This window comes from Salmo salar, chromosome 19 (assembly GCF_965601325.2).
Source record: "Salmo salar chromosome 19, fSalSal1, whole genome shotgun sequence".
NCBI classification, from domain to species: Eukaryota; Metazoa; Chordata; class Actinopteri; order Salmoniformes; family Salmonidae; genus Salmo; species Salmo salar.
The window spans coordinates 54,618,365-54,640,469 of record NC_138309.1 but is presented as its reverse complement, the minus strand read 5'-3'; the positions used below and the strand labels follow the sequence as shown (position 1 = coordinate 54,640,469).

Sequence of the window (22,105 nt, the reverse complement as noted above, 5' to 3'; positions counted from 1 at the left end):
CGTGTCACCCCCAAAGCCAATTCCTCCTTTGGCCGCCTCTCCTTCCAGTTCTCTGCTGCCAATGACTGGAACGAACTACAAAAATCTCTGAAACTGGAAACACTTATCTCCCTCACTAGCTTTAAGCACCAGCTGTCAGAGCAGCTCACAGATCACTGCACCTGTACATAGCCCATATATAAATAGCCCAAACAACTACCTCTTCCCCTACTGTATTTATTTATTTATTTTGCTCCTTTGCAGCCCAGTATTTCTACTTTGCACACTCATCTACTGTCAAATCTACCATTCCAGTGTTTTAATTGCTATATTGTATTTACTTCTCCACCATGGCCTATTTATTGCCTTTACCTCCCTTATCTCACCTCATTTTCTCACATTGTATATAGACTTATTTTTCTACTGTATTATTGACTGTATGTTTGTTTTACTCCATGTGTAACTCTGTGTTGTTGTATCTGTCGAACTGCTTTGCTTTATCTTGGCCAGGTCGCAGTTGTAAATGAGAACTTGTTCTCAACTTGCCTACCTGGTTAAATAAAGGTGAAATAAAATAAATACAAATAAATGTAATGTTAATAGGAAGCCAACATGGCTGCCATAGAATGTTGTAGTGTCATGTAAATGCATCATAATGCTCATTCTAGACATGATATTCCTCATGTAATGTTAATGGGGAGCCAACATGGCTGCCATAGAATGTTGTAGTGTCATGTAAATGCATCATATTGCAGAAACCTCAATGTCTCAACTCTCAAAATACATGGCTCTGCTATGGATTAAATCATACAATATGTAATTACTATGGGTTAGACATATATACCATACGCTAGTAGCAGCACATTGAAACATGCTAAATAAACAGGTTATACAGAGCACATCATGGCTGGCGCTTTTAGACATTAGCTCATTGATTGATGGTATTAATGAAGCTCATACACAATATACATTACTCATGATGCACATCCTTGGCAGACTATTCTCTAGGGTCAGGGGGTACATGATACATAGAATCAAGATGGTGGACCACCAATCTACTAAATTGTTCATTGAAGATAACTATAGATCATATGGAGGGGATAGCATGTGTGGGTTTGAATCCCAGAGCTACTGAGAGAGTGAATCATCCATTTACTTAACTTTAAACATGGAAAGAACTAGTATGAACGCACACTCAATGAATTGCTAGTATTTTGTGAAAATGTTCACTTTGAACCACAGTCCCAATGTTACAGATTGAGTGAGACCACATTGTAGCTACACCCATGTCAACACAGGGAAGGTATGAATCACTGAGGAGAAATGTCCAAACTGGCTCAGTGTAGCATTTGGCCTACCAACACACACACACACACACACACACACACACACACACACACACACACACACACACACACACACACACACACACACACACACACACACACACACATTGACTCAGATAATTGGGCAGTGTATTCCAAAGCGCCCACGGATTGCAACAGCTGGTGCGAACTACGGTACATTACATTACTATGGCAACATTACAAATCATTCCTTTATTCCTCTTGGACCCAGTTGGTTTCTTCCTGTGGAGACAAATTTGAAAAGACAGTGTGGAAACTGGAAAACAAGACTCTTGGAGGTTTCCCCCAAATGTCCGTTTAGAAAACCCACAACGCCACTGTGTCCTGAAACACCACTGATGCAATACATCTGTCCGGAATGACAGAATAATGAGTACAGTAGTGAAAGACCTTCTCGTTATAGTTCCAATTAAGACAATATTGTTCTTGTTCGATAATTCTTCGATTTTGGGTTCTATTCAATCCACGTCGCAGAAGTTCAGCTTTACAGAATGATTGAAATTTAAAAGCAATGTTCCCGCATCGGCGGAGACTGTATTCATGGTAAACGCTGCATATGTCGGCTCAATCGGAAATGACCTTTACATTTCTTGCGCGGAATCTGTAACGCTTCAGCTTTGAACAGATTGACTAGAGCCCATTGTATCTCACAATAAACCAATTCAAATTAATTCTCACAATAAACCAATGAGCTCAAACGACACTCTACTAACCATGCTTATAGTCCCTCCAGGACTCTTGAGTGTACAGTATGCACTTAGTCTAATAAGGCTTCCAGGGTAGAACACAGGGCTGTGATTGAGTGGGGCCAGCAGTGCAGCCAGACATGGTGACGGAGGCAGAGAGGGATGGTTGTAGACGGAGAGAGAGAGATGTTTAACGTGATATACGGCCCCTGTTCCTCTTGTGAGTTTAACCGATTAGGAATGGAGCCAGGCAGCGATGGAGGTAGGAGTGGAGGGGGACCACGATGACTAGGCTATAGTGGCCATGCTATGTTGTGCCACAGCCAAGCCCACAACCAAAGAGTATAGTATACAATGACTGTAAATGAATGAACAGTTTGAACTATCAATTCATTCCAATGAAACATGGTTGGTGGTGCCGGGGATATGTCGGGAAGTGTCTTTTCAGGGTGTCTGCATCTATACCATAGCATTCCCCATCCTTAGGGTCAGGAGTTTTCTTTGACCATGTGAGAAACTCCTGGCCCCCCATCCCATATCGCAAGAAGAAGAAGAAGAAGCAGAAGAAGGAGAATAAGAGAGAAATTACAGAACAAACATTGATTTTCATCCCCCCTTCCGCCTCTAAGCCATCTGGGCATTGATCCTGAGTATGTCACACAGGATGCTGGATTGATTCTTATAAATTATACATGATAATCAAATAGTTTTGTCTTGTTTGCGTTGCTGCTGTTTGGCTCCGTGAGATGTGTTGCTGAGTGGTTATTCTCTCAGGATGGTCTCTAGAAGCTGTATTCAGGGTTTAGTTGATTTTGGAAAATGGCATGATCAAAGCATGCTGTTTTTTCCACTAGTAATCACCAGATGTTACTTTCTGCACAGGCTGTACTGTTTTCAAATCAAATTTTATTGGTCACATAGACATATTTAGCAGATGTTATTGCGGGTGTAGCGAAATGCTTGTATTTGCGTTGAATAGAAATAACAAAAAAGAAATAAAAATACTGCAAAGCTGCTTAGGAGCTAGAAGCAGAACTGCCATGTCTGTCAGCGCCATCTTCTCTCTGAGAAAAATATTGAGTAATATTGAGTGATTCCTGTACTTTTTAATGTAGCTTATTTCATCAATTGCGTTGAATAGAGAACAGACTGAAACTGATACAGGGTGAGGGACAGCGCGTGACTCCAGAGCCTCCTGACATGAACTGCATCTGAAACGGTCCTTGACTGAGCTCACATTACACTAAAACCCAGAGACATCCCAGGAGGCCTTGTTATCCCAGTTCAAACAGGTTCCTGGTTCTATTGGTCTGCCAGAACAGACAATAACTCTCTTCCAGGGGCTTTACATTAATCGCTTATATCACCTGAGGCCTCTCCTTTCTTCCCTGTGCCGGGTGGGTCTCCAGCCACCTCTACCCGGGGGAGGAAGGGGGGCCTCGGCCTCAGCTCCAGGGCAGGACATGGTGTGTGTGGTATGTGCCTCACCATGGCAACCCTGGAGCGCACACACACACTGTGTGTATGTGCCTGTCTCCCTGCTGCTTAAATGTGTATTTGTATTCATGTTTGTATGTGCATCTCCACTCTCCAGCCCGGTCCAAGAGCATGGTGATGGGAGATGTGTCCCGGGGCCCAATCCGCCCGTCCTCCCCCAGTCTCCAGGAGGGGGCTCTGAAAGCTGGCTGGCTGAAGAAACAGAGGAGCATCATGAAGAACTGGCAGCTGAGATGGTTTGTCCTGCGCTCCGACCAGCTTTTCTTCTACAAAGAGGAGGAGGAGACCAAGCCACAGGTACTGAACGTTCACACCTAAGCTCTTCTTCACATTCTTACAGAGGTTAGCTGACATCCTTTATTTGGTTGAATGTGGGACCTTACTATAAAGCCAACGTCGCAGGTTCAGATCGTCTCCACAAATACTTTGCTTGTTTGCTGTGGTTTTTCCATCCATTCCTTAGACACGCAGGTCAAATGGCCAATAGAAAAGAAAGAACTTTCTATACCATGACCTAGCCTGGATGGATTACATTGTCATCGTGCCCTGCCTAGGAGGAAAATCAGGATAAAACATAATTTTGATAGCGTCGCTCAGTGTTGGTCATGAGTCACGACACCTGTTGGTTGACACCTTTTAATCAAAGGCTGTCAATAGTCATCCAGCCAGAATTTATTTCTCTACACACCTCCCTGTGCAGTATTCAGGATGTGTGCGAGTGTCAATCTGGATGATTTCCCCCCATCTAATCAATAGGAATCGGAGCAGGGCACTGCGTAGGCACATCACACATCAAGGTCTCACACTGAGATGAAAGGAAATTATAATTGGAGGAAGGACATTTGCACAAAAGCGATCAATAGCCATTTCTCATCATGTAGAGCAGGTCATTAAGGAATGGATTTGTGTTAGAGCCAGAGAGTTTGCTCCAAGACACACTCTGAAGGAAGAATAATCTCAGATCTTGAGTTACATTTTGGTTCTTCTCATTCATTCGTTCCCACCAGCAGTATTCAAGCCACATTGTACGCTTGGGAGATGTGCTTCTGGGCTGCTAGCCCTGCGCCAACGTTCTACCAATTTGTTGCCATGGCGGCTAATGTGGTGACAGCTTGGCTTCTAGTTTGGCCATTTGGAAGATCGCAGCCAGTTTGATGTGGGATAGTGCCAGCTCCAGACTGGTAGGATGAGACCAATTTTCCTTCTGCGTAGTCTCTAATTAACAGGCCTTGATTCCGTTGTTAAATTACTATTGATCTGCATTTGATAATGTGTACATCTTCATCATTGGATAGATTAAAGAGATCAATATAAATAACGAGATCTTCGGTCTATTTTCTACCCTAATAGTCTCATCATGATTTAGTCAATATTTGTGATTTAATCGATTAGAGTCTCACTGAGGTATCATTAATCTTTGCTTTCAAATGGATCTATTCCCAAATGCTGCTGATTCCTGTGTTCCAGTTAAGTCCTTCTCGGTTTGTTCGTTCCAGGGCTGCATACCCCTGCAGGGCTGTCAGGTGAATGAGCTCACCGCCAACTCAGAGGAACCAGGGAGACATCTTTTTGAAATCGTTCCAGGTGAGGTGATCCATCAACACCAAACCCTCTCCTATTCTCACAAAAAAAAGTGCTGTCAAAGTCAGGCATCACCGCACAGAGCTGATATTTAACATTGTAGTTTTCTCAATACCACAGTAGCCCAGCAGGGGGCAATGCTGATGTTTAACAACTGCGTCTGGTGTAGAGAATGTAGATGTAGGACACATACAGTACACACTACTGACTGGTAGATGAGCTTGCACTCAATGCACTGTGCAATTATATGACCAGCTAAGAATTGCTTTCGAAATCCTGTGGATGGTAATCTCTCTCATAACATCGTTTCCAAACTAAGACTCCAGAATCAGAACTAATCTCTAAGAACACATTAATACCTCAGGGAGAAAAGAGAATCTCCTAGCCTTGTCCAGGCTTATCGACCCCAATACCTCAGTCTCATGTCTATCAGGAGTCAGTTACTGTTGACATCCATACACAGACAATACACAGCGTTGCCTGGGGGCGAGTGTGCTGGAAAGACCCTACTCAATCAGCTCTTCAAGCTTTTGGTTGCGCTCAATACAGCCAAATGGTCATTTTCAATGAAAGTGACTCAGAGTGTGCGAGATAGCTATATCACTCAGTAAAGGGTATTTGCTAGGTGGTTTTTCCCACTGTTTATTGTTGTCGACGGGCCATTGGGTCCCTGTGTGTTTTATTTATGATGAGTAAATATTGCAGGAGAGTGTGACCCCAATCAGCCAAGTGTGGATGGGCCAGGCAGGCAGCACACAGGCAGACAAAGCCATTTCTGAAGACCATTAAAACAGTGGGACAGTGAGAATGGAAATGGGGTTGAATTTCAAACTACATACCTTTCACTCCCAAACCCAACTCACCCCCTCCATACCTCCTACATCTACTGTTTACAAGATATTCAACCCTCAGGCCCTTGTTTTTTTTCTTTCTCCTCCTTTGTTTTATTCTTAATCAGCTTAAATTAAAGCCTTTTTCGCTTCTCAGCTTTGAAATGAACAGCTACTGGGGGCTTAGGTTGACTTTCACACTACGATAAAGATCCACTCTAGCACTTTAGTAAGAGGGGTTGGGAAACAGGGGATCATGGTAAACAAGTATTACTGTAAGGCTTCAACAGAGGCGCAGGGAAGCTTTCTGTACACTTCTTACAGTGGGTCCACAGGGAATAATACATTGACCCATATCAGCCAAAATGTCTCCATACAGCATGGAGTCAGATCCACTTTGGACCGATGGTCCTATGTCCTCATTCATACTATCCATTTCAAAACCAGTTCTGGCACAGAGCAGTGCCTGAAATTCGTTGAAAAATTTCGTTTTTGACTGCAGGGGGTTAGAGAGCCCATGACTCCTGAGGCTACTGTCTGTATGATGTTCATAGCACGTTTGATGAATTCCTCTTAGCACCTTTCGTTTTCTGTTACCGCGTCACGTCATCCTTTCAGAGCAAGGCTGAGCGATAGGGTGTTCCTGGGTCTCAGTTCACTGACTCCCTCCATGCATGAGCTCTGGCAATAAACGCCCTTGCAGGTCGTGTTTGTTGTGGACATTTTAAGGTCCTTGCCCTGTCCAAACGAAAGAGAAGCTAAGGCCCCTGCAAACTGAGACTAACTTATCAAGGGTACAAGTAGCTAGATTTTCTTTGGGGTCCAAAATTTGGCAGGTGATGATACATTGATACATGATGCATCTCCCCTCATTTCCACAAGAACATCTACGTTGATAGACATCCTGTATGACCAAATGAACCTCCCTTCTTCTGTCCTCATATCCAAGGGTTTTATTAATAGTTTGGGAGGCCTCACACCTTTTCAAAGTAAAATATCCTGCTTATTTTAACTGGAATATCCTTGTGACCTAGAAAGCAAGCAATGAACCAAAACACAGACAAATCCAGCAATCCATTTTGGTTCAACTGAAAGTATACGGCTATGACTGAAAGCCTATCAGATTAAGGAACAGTTGTAATAATCTGTGGTTTTTAAATGCTGTCTGTGCTTAAGGGGGCTACTCAAGGCTAAGCTTCCTTTTGTGTTGGTCTCTAGCCATAAAGCCAGCTGGGAAACAACAGCCAGGAAAGGATGGTGCACTAACACACACACACACACACACACACACACACACACACACACACACACACACACACACACACACACACACACACACACACTAAAGCACAAGCCTGTGTAAACGTGACTACTTCAGCTAATTCATTATTGCAGGCTACTTGTTTAGCAAGTGCATGTGCAAACACACACACACACACACACACACACACACACACACACACACACACACACACACACACACACACACACACACACACACACACAAACTTAGAGCCTGTCCCCTGCCCCCAGCTCTCCCACAGAGTATTTAACTAAGTTCAGCCTTATCAAATATCTGTTTGTCTAACCCCTTCCCCCACACGTGCAACATCCATGGGTTTTATAAAGCACACTGGTAACAGTTCTAGACAAAGGGACAGTCCTCCTCTCTAAAGACTTACAGTACTTCTGCTCTGAGTTCAACTTGCTGTCAGTGCTGAATGTCTGTCTGATCATTCCTTACAGAGCAGGCTGACTTGGAATAGGGATAGACTACAACAAGAGCCTTATAAGTCTCTATAGTTAATTGCTGTGTGAAATGACGTGATTCTGATTGGTTTATGCCCTTGTTTACTTGAGTAATGTAACCCAGGTTGGAAAAAGTAGACAATATTAATGCATACCTTGTGTGTAGTTGTGCATGCATATTGACTGATGGCTATTTAATAACGTGACTGAAAGTAATCGGCTCACGGTTTACGTTGCAATGTCTATTTTTCAGATCCTTTCAGAATAATTATCAGTATTGCATTTTGTATAGAAATTGTATCTATTTTGTGCTTCAGTGTGAGCTCTTCTTACTTGATATGCATAAACTGTCAGCAACTACAACAATGGTTCATTTCATGACCCCAGATAGTGTTGCGTAAGAAATGGAAACGAGCTAAGTGTTGTGTTTAAGTCCCATGTTTACGGATGGAAACGAGCTAAGTGCTGGGTTTAAGTCCCACATTTATGGATGGAAATGAGCTAAGTGCTGGGTTTAAGTCCCATGTTTATGGATGGAAATAAGCTAAGTGCTGGGTTTGAGTCCCATGTCTCTGAGCAGCATGCTGGAATTAATACAAGCCATTTATCAAACGTTTTTATCGAAAGTGACTTACATGCCTGCATACAGTACCAGTCAAAAGTTTGGACACGCCTACTCATTCAAGGGTTTTCTTTATTTTTTACTATTTTCTACATTGTAGAATAATAGTGAAGACATCAAAACTATGAAATAACACATATGGAATCATGTAGTAATCAAAAAAAGTGTTAAACAAATCAAAATATATTTTATATTTCAGATTCTTCAAAGTAGCCACACATTGCCTTGATGACAGCTTTGCACACTCTTGGCATTCTCTCAACCAGCTTCATGAGGCAGTCACCTGGAATGCATTTCAATTAACAGGTGTACCTTGTTAAAAGTTAATTTGTGGAATTTATTTCCTTCTTAATGTGTTTGAGCCAATCAGTTGTGTTGTGACAAGGTAAGGGTGGTATACAGAAGATAGCCCTATTTTGTAAAAGACCAAGTCCATGTTATGGCAAGAACAGCTCAAATAAGCAAAGAGAAATGACAACCCATCCATCACTTTAAGACATGAATGTCAGTCAATCCAGAAAATTTCAAGAACTTTGAAAGTTTCTTCAAGTGCAGTTGCAAAAACCATTAAGCACTATGATGAAACTGGGTCTCATGAGGACTGCCACAGGAAAGGAAGACCCAGAGTTACCTCTGCTGCAGAGGATAAGTTCATTAGAGTTACCAGCCTCAGAAATTGCAGACCAAATAAATGCTTCACAGAGTTCAAGTAACAGACACATCTCAACATCAACTGTTCAGAGGAGACTGCGTGAATCAGGCCTTCATGGTCGAATTGCTGCAAAGAAACCACTCCTAAGGACACCAATAAAAAGAAGAGACCTGCTTGGGCCAAGAAACACGAGCAATAGACATTAGACCGGTGGAAATCTGTCCTTTTGTCTGATGTCCAAATTTGAGATTTTTGTGAGACGCAGAGTAGGTGAACGTATGATCTCCACATGTGTGGTTCTCAACGTGAAGCATGGAGGAGGAGGTGTGGGGGTGCTTTGCTGGTGACACTGTCAGTGATTTATTTAGAATTCAAGGCACACTTAACCAGCATGGCTACCACAGAATTCTGCAGTAATACGCCATCCCATCTGGTTTGTGCTTAGTGGGACTATCATTTGTTTTTCAACAGGACAATGACCCAAACACACCTCCAGGCTGTGTAAGGGCTATTCGACCGAGGAGAGAGATGCAGTGCTGCATCAAATGACCTGGCCTCCACAATCACCAAACCTCAACCCAATTGAGATGGTTTGGGATGAGTTGGACTGTAGAGTGAAGGAAAAGCAGCCAACAAGTGCTCAGCATATGTGGGAACTCCTTCAAGACTGTTGGTAAAGCATTGCTCATGAAGCTGGTTGAGAGAATGCCAAGAGTATGCAAAGCTGTCATCAAGGCAAAGGGTGGCTACTTTGAAAAATCTCAAATCTCAAATATATTTTTATTTGTTCAACACTTTTTTGTGTATGGGTTTTTAAATATGGGTTAGTAGGACAAACTAGCCTACAGCATCGTGTCATCCAACAACATGATTACATTGATACAGTACATTGCGGTTTAGACTCATACTATAGATCACCATCAAAGCTGGCCAGCCAGAGGCTTCCCAATTGATTAGCAGGGTCTGTTTGTTTTCTGTGTTGGGACGGTGGAGGTTTGTTTGGTAAGGAAAGGAAGAGCAGCCCATCTTCCTGTCACTCCACGCACAGCTGCACACAGCCAGGGAGGGAGAGCAAGGCAAGGCAACACAAGGAGAGCTTAGCTCTTCCTCTGGGACCTGCCTCTCCATAGGGGAGCTAGGGGATAGAGGGATTTGCTGCTGCCCATGTCAGTGAATGAGGGACCGTGTGAACGGATGAAAAATAAGAAGGGACTTGTTTTTCGGGTTTCGTTTTTCCTGGCATCGAGCATGCCTTATTGGCACCGTCTGCCCAGTAGTACCTGTTTGTGGATAAAGATATACAACCTCCAGGAGGGCAGTGTGTACGTTCATGCCCCAGCTGTAGCACTGTCAGCTCCCCTCAGTGAAGCATGGGAATGGGGCTGGCCTGCTGTAAGCCCAACGGGCTCAAACAGGAACACCTGCAAGGTAATGCTAGCTACCTTTTTAGAGTTATATTTGGAAAATGCCATTTAATTTAATTTGCGTACATGTAAAGTATTGTAATTACAATGTACATTGGACAGCTATGGGTGGTTGAAGCCTGGTCTCATAGATTAGATGTAACATACTGTAGTAAATGTAAATCCGTGACACCCAAATTAGTATGATATGTTAGGTTTGGTATGATTACATAAGACAGAAGATTACTTAAGGAATAAACGAAAGGCAGTAATAGGGCCTAGGGTGGTTGGTTGGGTTGGACGTGAACGTCTAGCAACTCAAAGGTTGCGTGTTTGAATCTTATCAATGACAATTTTAGCAACTATTTACTACTTTTTAGCTACTTTGCAACTACTTAGCATGTTAGCTAACCCTTCCCCTAACCTTAACCATTTTACCTAACTACTAACCCTAAACTTAACCCTAACCTTATCCCCTAACCCTAATCCCTAACCTAGCTAACTATAGCTACAATTCGTAACATATCATACGTATTGAAAATTCGTAACATATCATGCGAATTGTAATTCGTAGCATATCCTACGAAATGGATGATGGACAGCCACAAATTAATACATACCACACGAAACGTAACATATCATACTAAATGGAGTGTTTCGGATTTACATACAGAACCATAGGAAATGCTATGAGACCAGGTTGGCGGTTGAGATTCATCTGTCTGTTGTGGATTTCACTTGTTTTGTCCATAGTGCAGTCTGTCATACCCCGACAGAAGGTATACTTAGTAGGGGCACTAGAGGGACTCAAAGAAGTGTTATCTTTAGTTGGTGGCTCTGTTGTATAACATACTGCAGTCAGGTTTTGTGAAGAGTCCTTCATTTCACTTGAAAGGTAAGCTTTTCTGATTATCCAACAAAGGTTGGACAATCACAATGGTCAAAAGGAGTTAATCCACTCCCAATCCTCAGAATAATTCTCTGGCCAATTATTAACACTGACCACACACACATACCGTACACACACAACGCCACTGCTTACCATTTACTGCAGTCAGTTAACTAAGTTCACACAGTACAATCAGCGATAAGAAGAAATGTATTTTTCGCAGTAAAACCCATCCTTCATCTTCCACTAAGGATCCATCCATCCACAAGCACAGTGGGCAGTCTGACATTTACCAACCTGAGGGAATCATTATTATCAAAAAATGACCTTCACTGCAGTTTTCTGTGGAACATGAAGTGTCCTTTTCAAAATACCAGCCCTTCACTGTGCTCTGTAGGAGTGAGACTTACTTTCATTAAATCCCAGAGCTCTTGTCTCCAAATCAAATCTTTTTACTTTCTTTCTTCAAACAGAGGATTTTCTTAGATTTTTGACAGTCTGCCATTTCTTGATTGATTTTGTGAAGCTGTATTATCCGCCTGGCAGTGAGCTGGAAGAGGAACTATTGGCTGTGTTCAGGCTCCTTTATGTCTGCGTCGGCAAGACATCTTTATCACTTGCTTGATTTCTCTCTTTCCCGTTGGCTAGGCGACCTGGTGGGAAGGGATCCATCTGGTCTACACTGTTATTAATGACAGGAACTGGGTCTGAAAAGCTTTGGCTTTCCTATCAGACCACATAGAGGAACAGCTTTTTGAAGAAGTGCTTTTCAAGCTGTAACGATATAAGTCCTATGTTTTAGAACCAAAAGTAGCCAATAAAGACAAGACGGTTAGAAGGTATATTTGGTACAAGACAGTAGAAGGTATTATATTTGGTGAATGATATGATCGTCTCCTACAGTGGGAGTCCATTTATTCTCTGTTTTATTGAAGTTCATATCAGATGGCAGCAGCTAGCTGGGCATTATTGCTTTATGCCTGTCTGGTATATGAGTAAGTTGTTTTGAAGCAGAAGACAAGTGGGAAATACAGTATACCTTCACAGAACCAATATTCCACCAGTCAAATGATAGGATCATAATGCAATATTTTATGAAGGCAAGGGAATTCTCATTACTTTTTACTCGGGCATAAGGGGTTTCAACTGATTCTAAGACTATTGTAATATGGTAGCAATGCAATAACAGGAATTCTATCTACAGATGTCGGCACTTAACTTGATCACACTTCTGTCGCAGAGAATTTTCGTGCTGCATCAGGAAATTCAAATGGGCCTTGTGAGTGGCTGAAAATTAGCAGTTCTCTTTCTCTCCATGCAGAGGTAGTCAAATCACTGGGATCAGGCTTGCTATCAAAATAATATTCTCTCTTGATTGCGCAAACTCTAGGCCTAGGCCCTATTACTGCAACATTCAAATGTACAAACATTTATCTGAAATGCAGCCATACACATAAACAACCGTCGTTTTATATAGATTAATAACACAATATAGACATTGGTCTCCACCAGACTACGACGTACAAATGTCTAGTGTATCCTAAGGTTATGAATTAACTGTCAAAACTGAGTTCAATTGTGGCCTGGGGTGGTTTAGCAGTTAGGGACGCTGCCTTCAGTGCGCACATATAGGCCTACCATGTCACGCAGATACGATTCCGGCCCACGCCCTTCTGGCACAAATAAATAAATCCCCTGATTGACTTGATGTAGTTACACATTTCAAATGTGGACAGTCCATGGTTATTTTCCCCCTGGTCTTGATAAGAAATGACACTTTTGGATAACGTAAATAGGAAACTATTAACAAATAAAATAATAACAGTCAGTAGGCTACACCAAACGTTCATTTTCATTCATACAAATTGTCAAGTAAATTGCCACAGTATATTTTCTGTGGTAACAAAGGAAATACTTTACGGAATACTTGTCAAATAGATAAATTGCCCTTAGTCTGTTAAAAAAGGACTAAGTTGTTGCGATGACAATACCAACCATAGGGCGAACATACACTACATGACCAAAAGTATGTGGACACATGCTCACCGAACATCTCATTCCAAAATCATGGGCTATTACAGCCTCCACTCCTCTGGGAAGGCTTCCAACTAGATGTTGGAACATTGCTGTGGGGATTGCTTCCATTCAGCCACGAGCATTAGTGAGGTCGGGCAGTGATGTTGGGCGATTAGGCCTGGCTTGCAGTCGGCGTTCCAATTAATCTCAAAGATGTTCGATTGGGTTGAGGTCAAGGCTCTGTGCAGGCCAGTCAAGTTCTTCCACACCGATCTCGACAAACCATTTCTGTATGGGCCTCGCTTTGTGCACGAGGGCATTGTCATCCTGAAACAGGAAAGGGCCTTCTTCAAACTGTTGCCACAAAGGTGGAAGCACAGAATCGTCTATAATGTCATTGTATGCTGTAGTGTTAAGATTTCACTTCACTGGAACTAAGGGGCCTATCCCAAACCATGAAAAACAGCCCCAAACCATTATTCTTCCTAGACCAAACTTTACAGTTGGCACTATGCATTGGGGCAGGTAGCATTTTCTTGGCATCCGGCAAACCTGGACCACCAGATGGTGAAAAGTGATTCATTACTAGAGAAGAACATGTTTCCACTACTCCAGAGTCCAATGGTGGTGAGCTTTACATCACTCCAGCTGACGCTTAGCTGAAAAAGCCAAATCCACAATTTGAAGGGGCGTCCACATAATTTTAAATATATAGTGTATCTTGAAAGACTTGGGTTGCAACAGGACACAAATATCATATTCTTGGGAGCGGTAATGAGGTGACCAATAATTATTGAGATCAACTGTGCAGGTGAATTGGCATATCCCAATGCCGTGTATCCTGAGTAGAGTCTATCTGCAGACCAAATGGACAATGACCCCAAGCATACTTCCAAAGCTGTGGCAAAATGGCTTAAGGACAACAAAGTCAAGGTATTGGAATGGCCATCACAAATCCCTGACCTCAATTCTAGAAAGGCATGTGCGAGCAAGGAAGCCTACAAACCTGACTAAGTTACACCAGCTCTGTCAGGAGGAATGGGCCAAAATTCACCCAACTTACTGTGAGGAGCTTGTGGAAGGCTACACGAAACATTTGACCCAAGTTAAACAATTTAAAGGCAATGCTACCAAATACTAATTGAGTGTATGTAAACTTCTGACCCACTGGGAATGTGATGAAAGAAATAAAAACTTAAATAAATCACTCTCTAATATTATTCTGACATTTCACATTCTTAAAATAAAGGGGTGATCCTAACTGACCTAAGACAGGGAATTTTTACCAGGATTAAATGTCAGGAATTGTGAAAAACTGAGTTTAAATGTATTTGGCTAAGGTGTATGTAAACTTCCAACTTCAACTGTAGTGGCTATATCCAGGAAAGACAACGCTCCAAAAGCTGGGCCTAAAATAGTGTATAAGAGATTATACAAAATATGTAGCTGTAACTCTTATATGGATGATGTTAAAAAAAAGGAGCATCCAGATGCTGCGCTTGATGAATTTATGAAATTGCTTCTTCCAATTATTGATAAACATACAACTGTATGGTTGAAAGAGATGGGGCAAAAGGAGTGTGACTTACTGCTAATCGAGAAATTATGTGACTAAACTCAACAAATAGCAGAAGAAACTGTATTATGAAGCCAAGATCAATGATATGAAGAATGATGAAAAAAAACTTGAGTACTTTAAATGGAATTATGGGCAAATTCAACTACATCTTTCATCGAATCAGAAGGCTTATTCATCACAAAACCATTTGGTTTTGTCAATTATTTTTATGATTACTTAATGGCAAAGTGGGCAAACTTAAGCAGGAAATGCCAACAACGAACAGTGAGCCATCGTTTTCATGCATAAAAAAAATATATTATGAAAGAAAAGCAATGTAAGTTTGAATTTTGTAAAGTTAGTGTGGAAGAGGTGGAGACACTATTGTTATCGATCAATAATGACAAACCTCCTGGCACTGACAACTTAGATGGAAAGCTACTGAGGATGGTAGCTGCTATAGCCACTCCTATCTGTCATATCTTTAATCTGAGCCTAGAGGAAAGTGTTTGTCCTCAGGCCTGGAGGGAAGCCAAAGTCATTCCAATACGCAAGAGTGGTAAAGTGGCCTTTACAGGTTCTAACAACAGACCTGTCAGCTTGCTGCCAGCTCTTAGCAAACTGTTGTAAAAAAAAAAAAGTGGATTCAGAGCTATCTATCTAATACATCTCAGATGGTTTTCTTTAATGGAAACTTCTCTAATGTCAAACATGTAAAGTGTGGTGTACCGCAGGGCAGCTCTCTAGGCCTTCTTCTCTTTTCTATTTTTACCAATGACCTGCCACTGGCATTAAACAAAGCCTGCGTGTCCATGTATGCTGATGATTCCATCCTATATACACTACCGTTCAAAAGTTTGGGGTCACTTGTTTTTTTTTTAAAATACGTTTTTTTTGTCCATTAAAATAACATCAAATTGATCAGAAATACAGTGTAGACATGGTTAATGTTTGAAATACTATTGTAGCAGGAAACGGCAGATTTTTTATGGAATATATACACATAGGCGTACAGAGGCCCATTATCAGCAACCATCACTCCTGTGTTCCAATGGCACGTTGTGTTAGCTAATTGATCATTAGAAAACCCTTTTGCAATTATGTTAGCACAGCTGAAAACTGTTGTTCTGATTAAAGAAGCAATACAACTGGCCTTCTTTAGACTAGTTGAGTATCTGGAGCATCAGAATTTATGGGTTCGATTACAGTTTCAAAATGACTAGAAACAAATAACTTTCTTCTGAAACTCGTCAGTCTATACTTGTTCTGAGAAATTAAGGCTATTCCGTGTGAGAAACTGTCAAGAAACTGAAGATTTCATACAACACTGTGTACTACTCACATCACAGAAGAGTGCAAAACCCTCAAATGCTGATGCTCCAGATACTCAACTAGTCTAAAGAAGGCCAGTACCCGCAAAACACCAGTCTCAACGTCAACAGTGAAGAGGCAACTCTGGGATGCTGGCCTTCTAGGCAGAGTTGCAAAGAAAAAGCCATATCTCAGACTGGCCAATAAAAATAAAAGATTAAGATGGGTAAAAGAACACCGACACTGGACAGAGGTACTCTGCATAGAAGGCCAGCATCCCGGAGTAGCCTCTTCACTGTTGACGTTGAGATTGGTGTTTTGCGGGTACTATTTAATGTTAACAACTCGTATAAAACTCACTCATCCAATCTTTACACCTCTGTTCACACACAACGTGCCAGATACATTCTTAAAGCAACAGTATTCAGTACTCAACTGAGCTATGACACCATATTACTGAAAACAACAGTTTGCATAGTCAACTTACACACAGCACTGCCAGCCAGTAACACTTACCCCACCAGACATCAGGGGTCTTTTCACAGTCCACAGGTCCAGAACAAATTCAAGGAAACGTGCAGTATTATTCAGAGCCAAGATTGCATGGAACTCCTTTCCATCTCATATAGTGCAAGTGAACAGCAAACCTGGGTTGAAAAAAACAAATAAAGCAACAACTCTCGGCACAATGCCTCTCCCACATGTGACCGACATGTCGTGTGTTTGTACTGACATGCAAACACAGCAAAAAAAGAAACGTCTCTTTTTCAGGACCCTGTCTTCAAAGATAATTCATAAAAATCCAAATAACTTCACAGATCTTCATTGTAAAGGGTTTAAACACGGTTTCTCATGCTTGTTCAATGAACCATAAACAATTAATAAACATGCACCTGTGGAACGGTCGTTAAGACACTAACAGCTTACAGACGGTAGGTAATTAAGGTCACAGTTATGAAAATTTAGGACACTAAAGAGGCCTTTTTACTGAGGCATGAGGACTGCAGATGTGGCCAGGGCAATAAATTGCAATGTCCGTACTGTGAGGCACCTAAGACAGCGCTACAGGGAGACAGGATGGACAGCTGATCGTCCTCGCAGTGGCAGACCACGTGTAACAACACCTGCACAGGATTGGTACATCCGAACATCACACCTGCGGGACAGGTACAGGATGGCAACAACAACTGCCCGAGTTACACCAGGAACGCACAATCCCTCCATCAGTGCTCAGACTGTCTACAATAGGCTGAGAGCGGCTGGACTGAGGGCTTGTAGGCCTGTTGTAAGGCAGGTCCTCACCAGACATCACCGGCAACAATGTCGCCTATGGGCACAAACCCACCGTCGCTGGACCAGACAGGACTGGCAAAAAGTGCTCTTCACTGACGAGTTGTGGTTTTGTCTCACCAGGGGTGATGGTCGGATTCGCATTTATCGTCGAAGGAATGAGCGTTACATCGAGGCCTGTACTCTGGAGCGGGATCGATTTAGAGGTGGAGTTTTCATCATGGTCTGGGGCGGTGTGTCACAGCATTATCGGACTGAGCTTGTTGTCATTGCTGGAAATCTCAACGCTGTGCGTTACAGGGAAGACATCATCCTCCCTCATGTGGTACCCATCCTGCAGGCTCATCCTGACATGACCCTCCAGCATGACAATGCCGCCAGCCATACTGCTCGTTCTGTGCATGATTTCCTGCAAGACAGGAATGTCTGTGTTCTGCCATGGCCAGCGAAGAGCCTGGATCTCAATCCCATTGAGCATGTCTGGGACCTGTTGGATCAGAGGGTGAGGGCTAGGGCCATTCCCCCCAGAAATGTCTGGGAACTTGCAGGTGCCTTGGTGGAAGAGTGGGGTAACATCTCACAGCAAGAACAGGCAAATCTGGTGCAGTCCATGAGGAGGAGATGCACTGCAGTACTTAATGCAGCTGGTGGCCACACCAGATACTGACTGTTAGTTTTGATTTTGACCCCTCCTTTGTTCAGGGACACATTATTCCATTTCTGTTAGTCACATGTCTGTGGAACTTGTTCAGTTTATGTCTCAGTTGTTGAATCTTATTATGTTCATACAAATATTTACACATGTTAAGTTTGCTGAAAATAAACGCAGTGAGAGGACGTTTATTTGTTTGCTGAGTTTATGTGTAACTGATAGATGCACACACATACATGTTAATGTTTTTAAATGTATGTAAACTGTAAAGTATTTTGGCTGTAATGTATTTTTCGTTATATATGGGACCCCAGTAAGACTAGCTTTTTCCTTTGGCGGTAGGTAGCCTAGTGGTTAGAGCATTGGGCCAGTAACCGGGAGGTTGCTGGATCGAAACCCCGAGCTGACAAGGTAAAAACCTGTCGTTTTACCCCTGAGCAAGGCAGTAAACCCACTGTTCGCCGGGCGCCGAAGGCGTGCATATCGATTATGGCAGCCCCCTGCACCTCTCTGATTCAGAGGGGTTGGGTTACATGCGGAAGAGACATTTCATTTAAATGCATTCAGTTCTACAACTGTATCATCCTTTCCCTGATAGGGAGCCAAATACAATAAAAAATGTAATCCCATAAACCTTGCGACGCAGCGAAAGTTATTTAAAAAAACATCTGAATTAATGGCCGACAGAAGTCCCCGCTTGGGATAGCATTTTCCAGAAGAAAAAGGAATCATTTTGCGAAATGTAAGTATAGCGTTTGTTTATTCATAAAATTATGTAAAAAAAAAAAATATTACTTTCATACGAATGTTTTATTAAAATGCTGAGTAACTGGTGTTTATCCGCTTGTTGCCAAGTTAGCTAGCTAACACGTCAATTCAACATCTTTTCCATGTTGGTTCAATGTAATGTAATTGAAGTGACGTGGAAACAACGTTGATTCGACCAGTGTGTGACCAGATGGGGTGGACATGATAACTAGCTAGCAGGCGATCTCATCCTGTTTATCGTATGTTTAGAGATGAACAACTAAACTAACTAATCGTAGATTCAGCAATGGGTCAATTGTGAAGAATCTGACCGTTTTTAAGTCATGAATTGGTGAACTTGTTAGCTAGCTAAAGACATGTCGCAAATACTTAAAAAATATTTTCAGGAACTAAAGTGGGCACCTGATCACGTTTCACTCCATTGCATTGGCTTGGCAGGAGAAAACAGTCCTGCCCGACTCGTTTGGAGGTAAAACATTTTAACAACATCTGTTCATTGTGTATTGTTCAGTCTAAACTTGTCTGGCTAGCAAGCCATTTGTGCATTTTGTTGACGAGTCTGTTTTGCTAGCTAGCTGTATGCAGTGTCTGTTTACCTAGCTAACGTTTTCTTGCCACATTCCCTTCCCCTATTGTGTTGCACCATTGGGGTTGGTGTTACTAGTTAAAATTAGAAGCTAAGTTATTCTACTCTTACTGTAAACAACTTGACCAAGCCTAAAAATATGCAAAACTGTTAACAAAACGATTGCACATTAATAAAGGTAGTTGTGGCTTCAGCAACTTGAACCAGTAACGTTACTGAAATTTGAGCAGTGAGGTTAATTACTCCTCCCTTGTCTGTGCTTGTTCCAGGATGAAGGATCCCACAACAACACCCTGCAGATGTAAATAACTTGTTGTGAACCTCCCAGGCACCAGGATAATCACCATATATCCCAGGATATTGTTCAGGAGTGTTACATCACAATGTTAAATAGAAATAGATTCACCCATGTTATTGTGTATCATGCAGATTTGATAGGACATTGTAATTTATGAAGCTCATTCTAAAATACAGATGTGATGTCTGACCCAGGGGATTGCACTTTGAACAAGTCTTCAATTTAGACCACAATTAGTTGAATTAGGTGTTAGTGAAGGGCTGGAACAAAAAATAAAAAATAAACTCCGGTCCTGTCTATAAAAAATATAAAAAAACCTGTGGCTGAACAAGCTTATGAATGTTGGGGGTTAATCTCCTTGAAATCCCTCACTTGGTAATTATTTATTTTGTACAATGGACTGTGTTTGAAGGACTCATGCACTGATACAGGAAAAACAATAAAAAAGTTAACATTTATTTAAAATTACAATTGTTGATGTCATGTTTCTGGTTTTGAGGCTTGGGCATCTAAAGTATCTGGTGACTGCATCTGTCTAATCCACTGCAAGGAGAGAAAGGCATCAATCATATTACAATGCTGTATTTATTTAATTGAATATATATTCCTGTTTGATATGCATTTACATAATTATATTGGACATGTCCTTTATCACATGCCAGTATTTGTTTTGTATACAATGCATTTAGCTTACATTAGGATGAAGTAGCCTTGTCCTTCTAATCTAGTTATTATGCATCATATCACCTTTCAATATTAGTTATCAACAAATATAAATCATGAAAATCAATGTCATTTAATAATCTGCACGGGTGTGATAGTTATATGAATTACTCACAATGCAAGCCTACTCATTAGAGAAGCACATTATCAGCTCTAATGCAATATTAACTTCACAGTGAAACCACTATTCTGGCTATTAATCATTCTTAAACAGTCAGTAAAATATATTATTTAGCGATCTCAAAAAATCGTAGCCTGTATAATATCATGCATGCAAGCTTACAATGATGGAGCAGCAGACCAAGCAATATGCGAGAGGAGGACCCTATTCTGAAGGATAATTATTCTGGTCGGTGTCAACTTCATTAACAGGTACTGAGGAGATGGATTCAGTTACTTGTTTATTTGTGTCAGATATTGCCACTTGAGATGGTTGTTGAGGAGATTGCTATCACTAGTTGCTCACACTAGTCACACACTTAGCAGCCGAGGCGAGAGGAAGGACAGCTGTGAAAACAATAGCTGGAAAAATGAGTCGGAAGCACAGTAGCATTTGGATGCATTTTAATAATGTAGACAATGTTAGAACACAGTGTAGAATTTGCCAAAACAAAATCTCATATAAAGCCGGTTCTACGCACAACCTACACCGGCATATGTGAACTGTGCACCCAACTGTGAAGCTAGCTGTAGCGGAGCTTTGAGAAACTAGCGGGCCTGCTAGTGATAGTGGTGGAGCCAGCACCTCCACCTATCCACTCAGTCAAGTAGGCCTACTCTGCGACCCACAGCAACGCAGTCTTCTATGGACCAGTTTATGCCAAAGTCTGTAGCCAAACAAGGCCAAATTGATATTGCATATTGGCTAAAATGATTCCCACCGATTTCCAGCCATTTTCGATCGTGGAGGACAGGTTTTAGAAATTATTATAGCAATAGTCTAAATCCAAGCAGGGAAACCCTTTCAAAATCACTTATTCCATAACTGTACGAGAGCACACAGGCTTCAGTGCGGGAAAGAGTCCAAAAATCTACTGCAATTTGCCTTACCACTGACTGCTGGACATCAAGGGTAACCACTTCTTACATGTCGGTTACATGTCCCTTCATTGAAGATTTTTTGATGTCTAGCTGTCTTCTGGACTGCTTTGAGTTCAGTGACAGACACCTCAGAGAACTTGACAGAGGAACTGTTGAGAATGGCAAGTAGATGGATAAGTGGTCTGTTGTGTTAGCGACAATGCAGCTAACATAACCAAAGCCATGAACATTTTTACATGGACCCATCATCCATGTCTTGCCCACACAATCAACCTGATTGTAAGAAATGCTCTGAAGGTGATGAAGCCAACTGTGGACAAAGTGAAAGCAGCTGTGGAATACTTCCACAGGAGCACAGTAGGTGCTGAAAAACTAAAGTCTACACAACGCCAGATGGGGATGCCTGAGCTGAGGCCTAAACAAAACTGCACTACAAGGTGGAATTCAACATTTTATATGTTGAAGCAGTTTCTTGAGTCAAAGGATGCCATCATCTCTACCCTGGCCATTGTCAATGCACCTGTTGATGCTCTGACCCAAGAGGAATGGGAGGTGGTGGAGGAGGTGTGCAGAGTCCTGGAACCCTTTGAGCAGATCACTGTGGAGA

General features: G+C 41.9%; 1 protein-coding gene and 1 long non-coding RNA gene across 4 annotated transcripts in view; both read left to right on the top strand.

Annotated features, from left to right (window-relative positions):
• The window catches only part of LOC106579003 (rho GTPase-activating protein 22), a 37,673-nt gene that overhangs the window by 3,308 nt on the left and 12,260 nt on the right, over positions 1-22,105 (top strand). Inside the window, exons 2-3 of one of the 3 annotated variants that reach the window (XM_014158385.3) lie at positions 3,627-3,826; positions 5,026-5,113. In XM_014158385.3, the coding sequence (XP_014013860.2) occupies positions 3,627-3,826; positions 5,026-5,113 (288 nt within the window). Of the gene's footprint in view, positions 1-3,626; positions 3,827-5,025; positions 5,114-10,000; positions 10,392-18,217; positions 18,825-22,105 lie in introns of those variants that run through there. The other 2 variants (XM_014158389.3, XM_014158391.3) reach the window with 2 other exon arrangements.
• On the top strand, positions 18,846-20,199 carry LOC106579005 (uncharacterized). The gene is made up of 2 exons (XR_001322562.3): positions 18,846-19,319; positions 19,706-20,199. It is a non-coding gene; the product is annotated as an uncharacterized LOC106579005 (long non-coding RNA).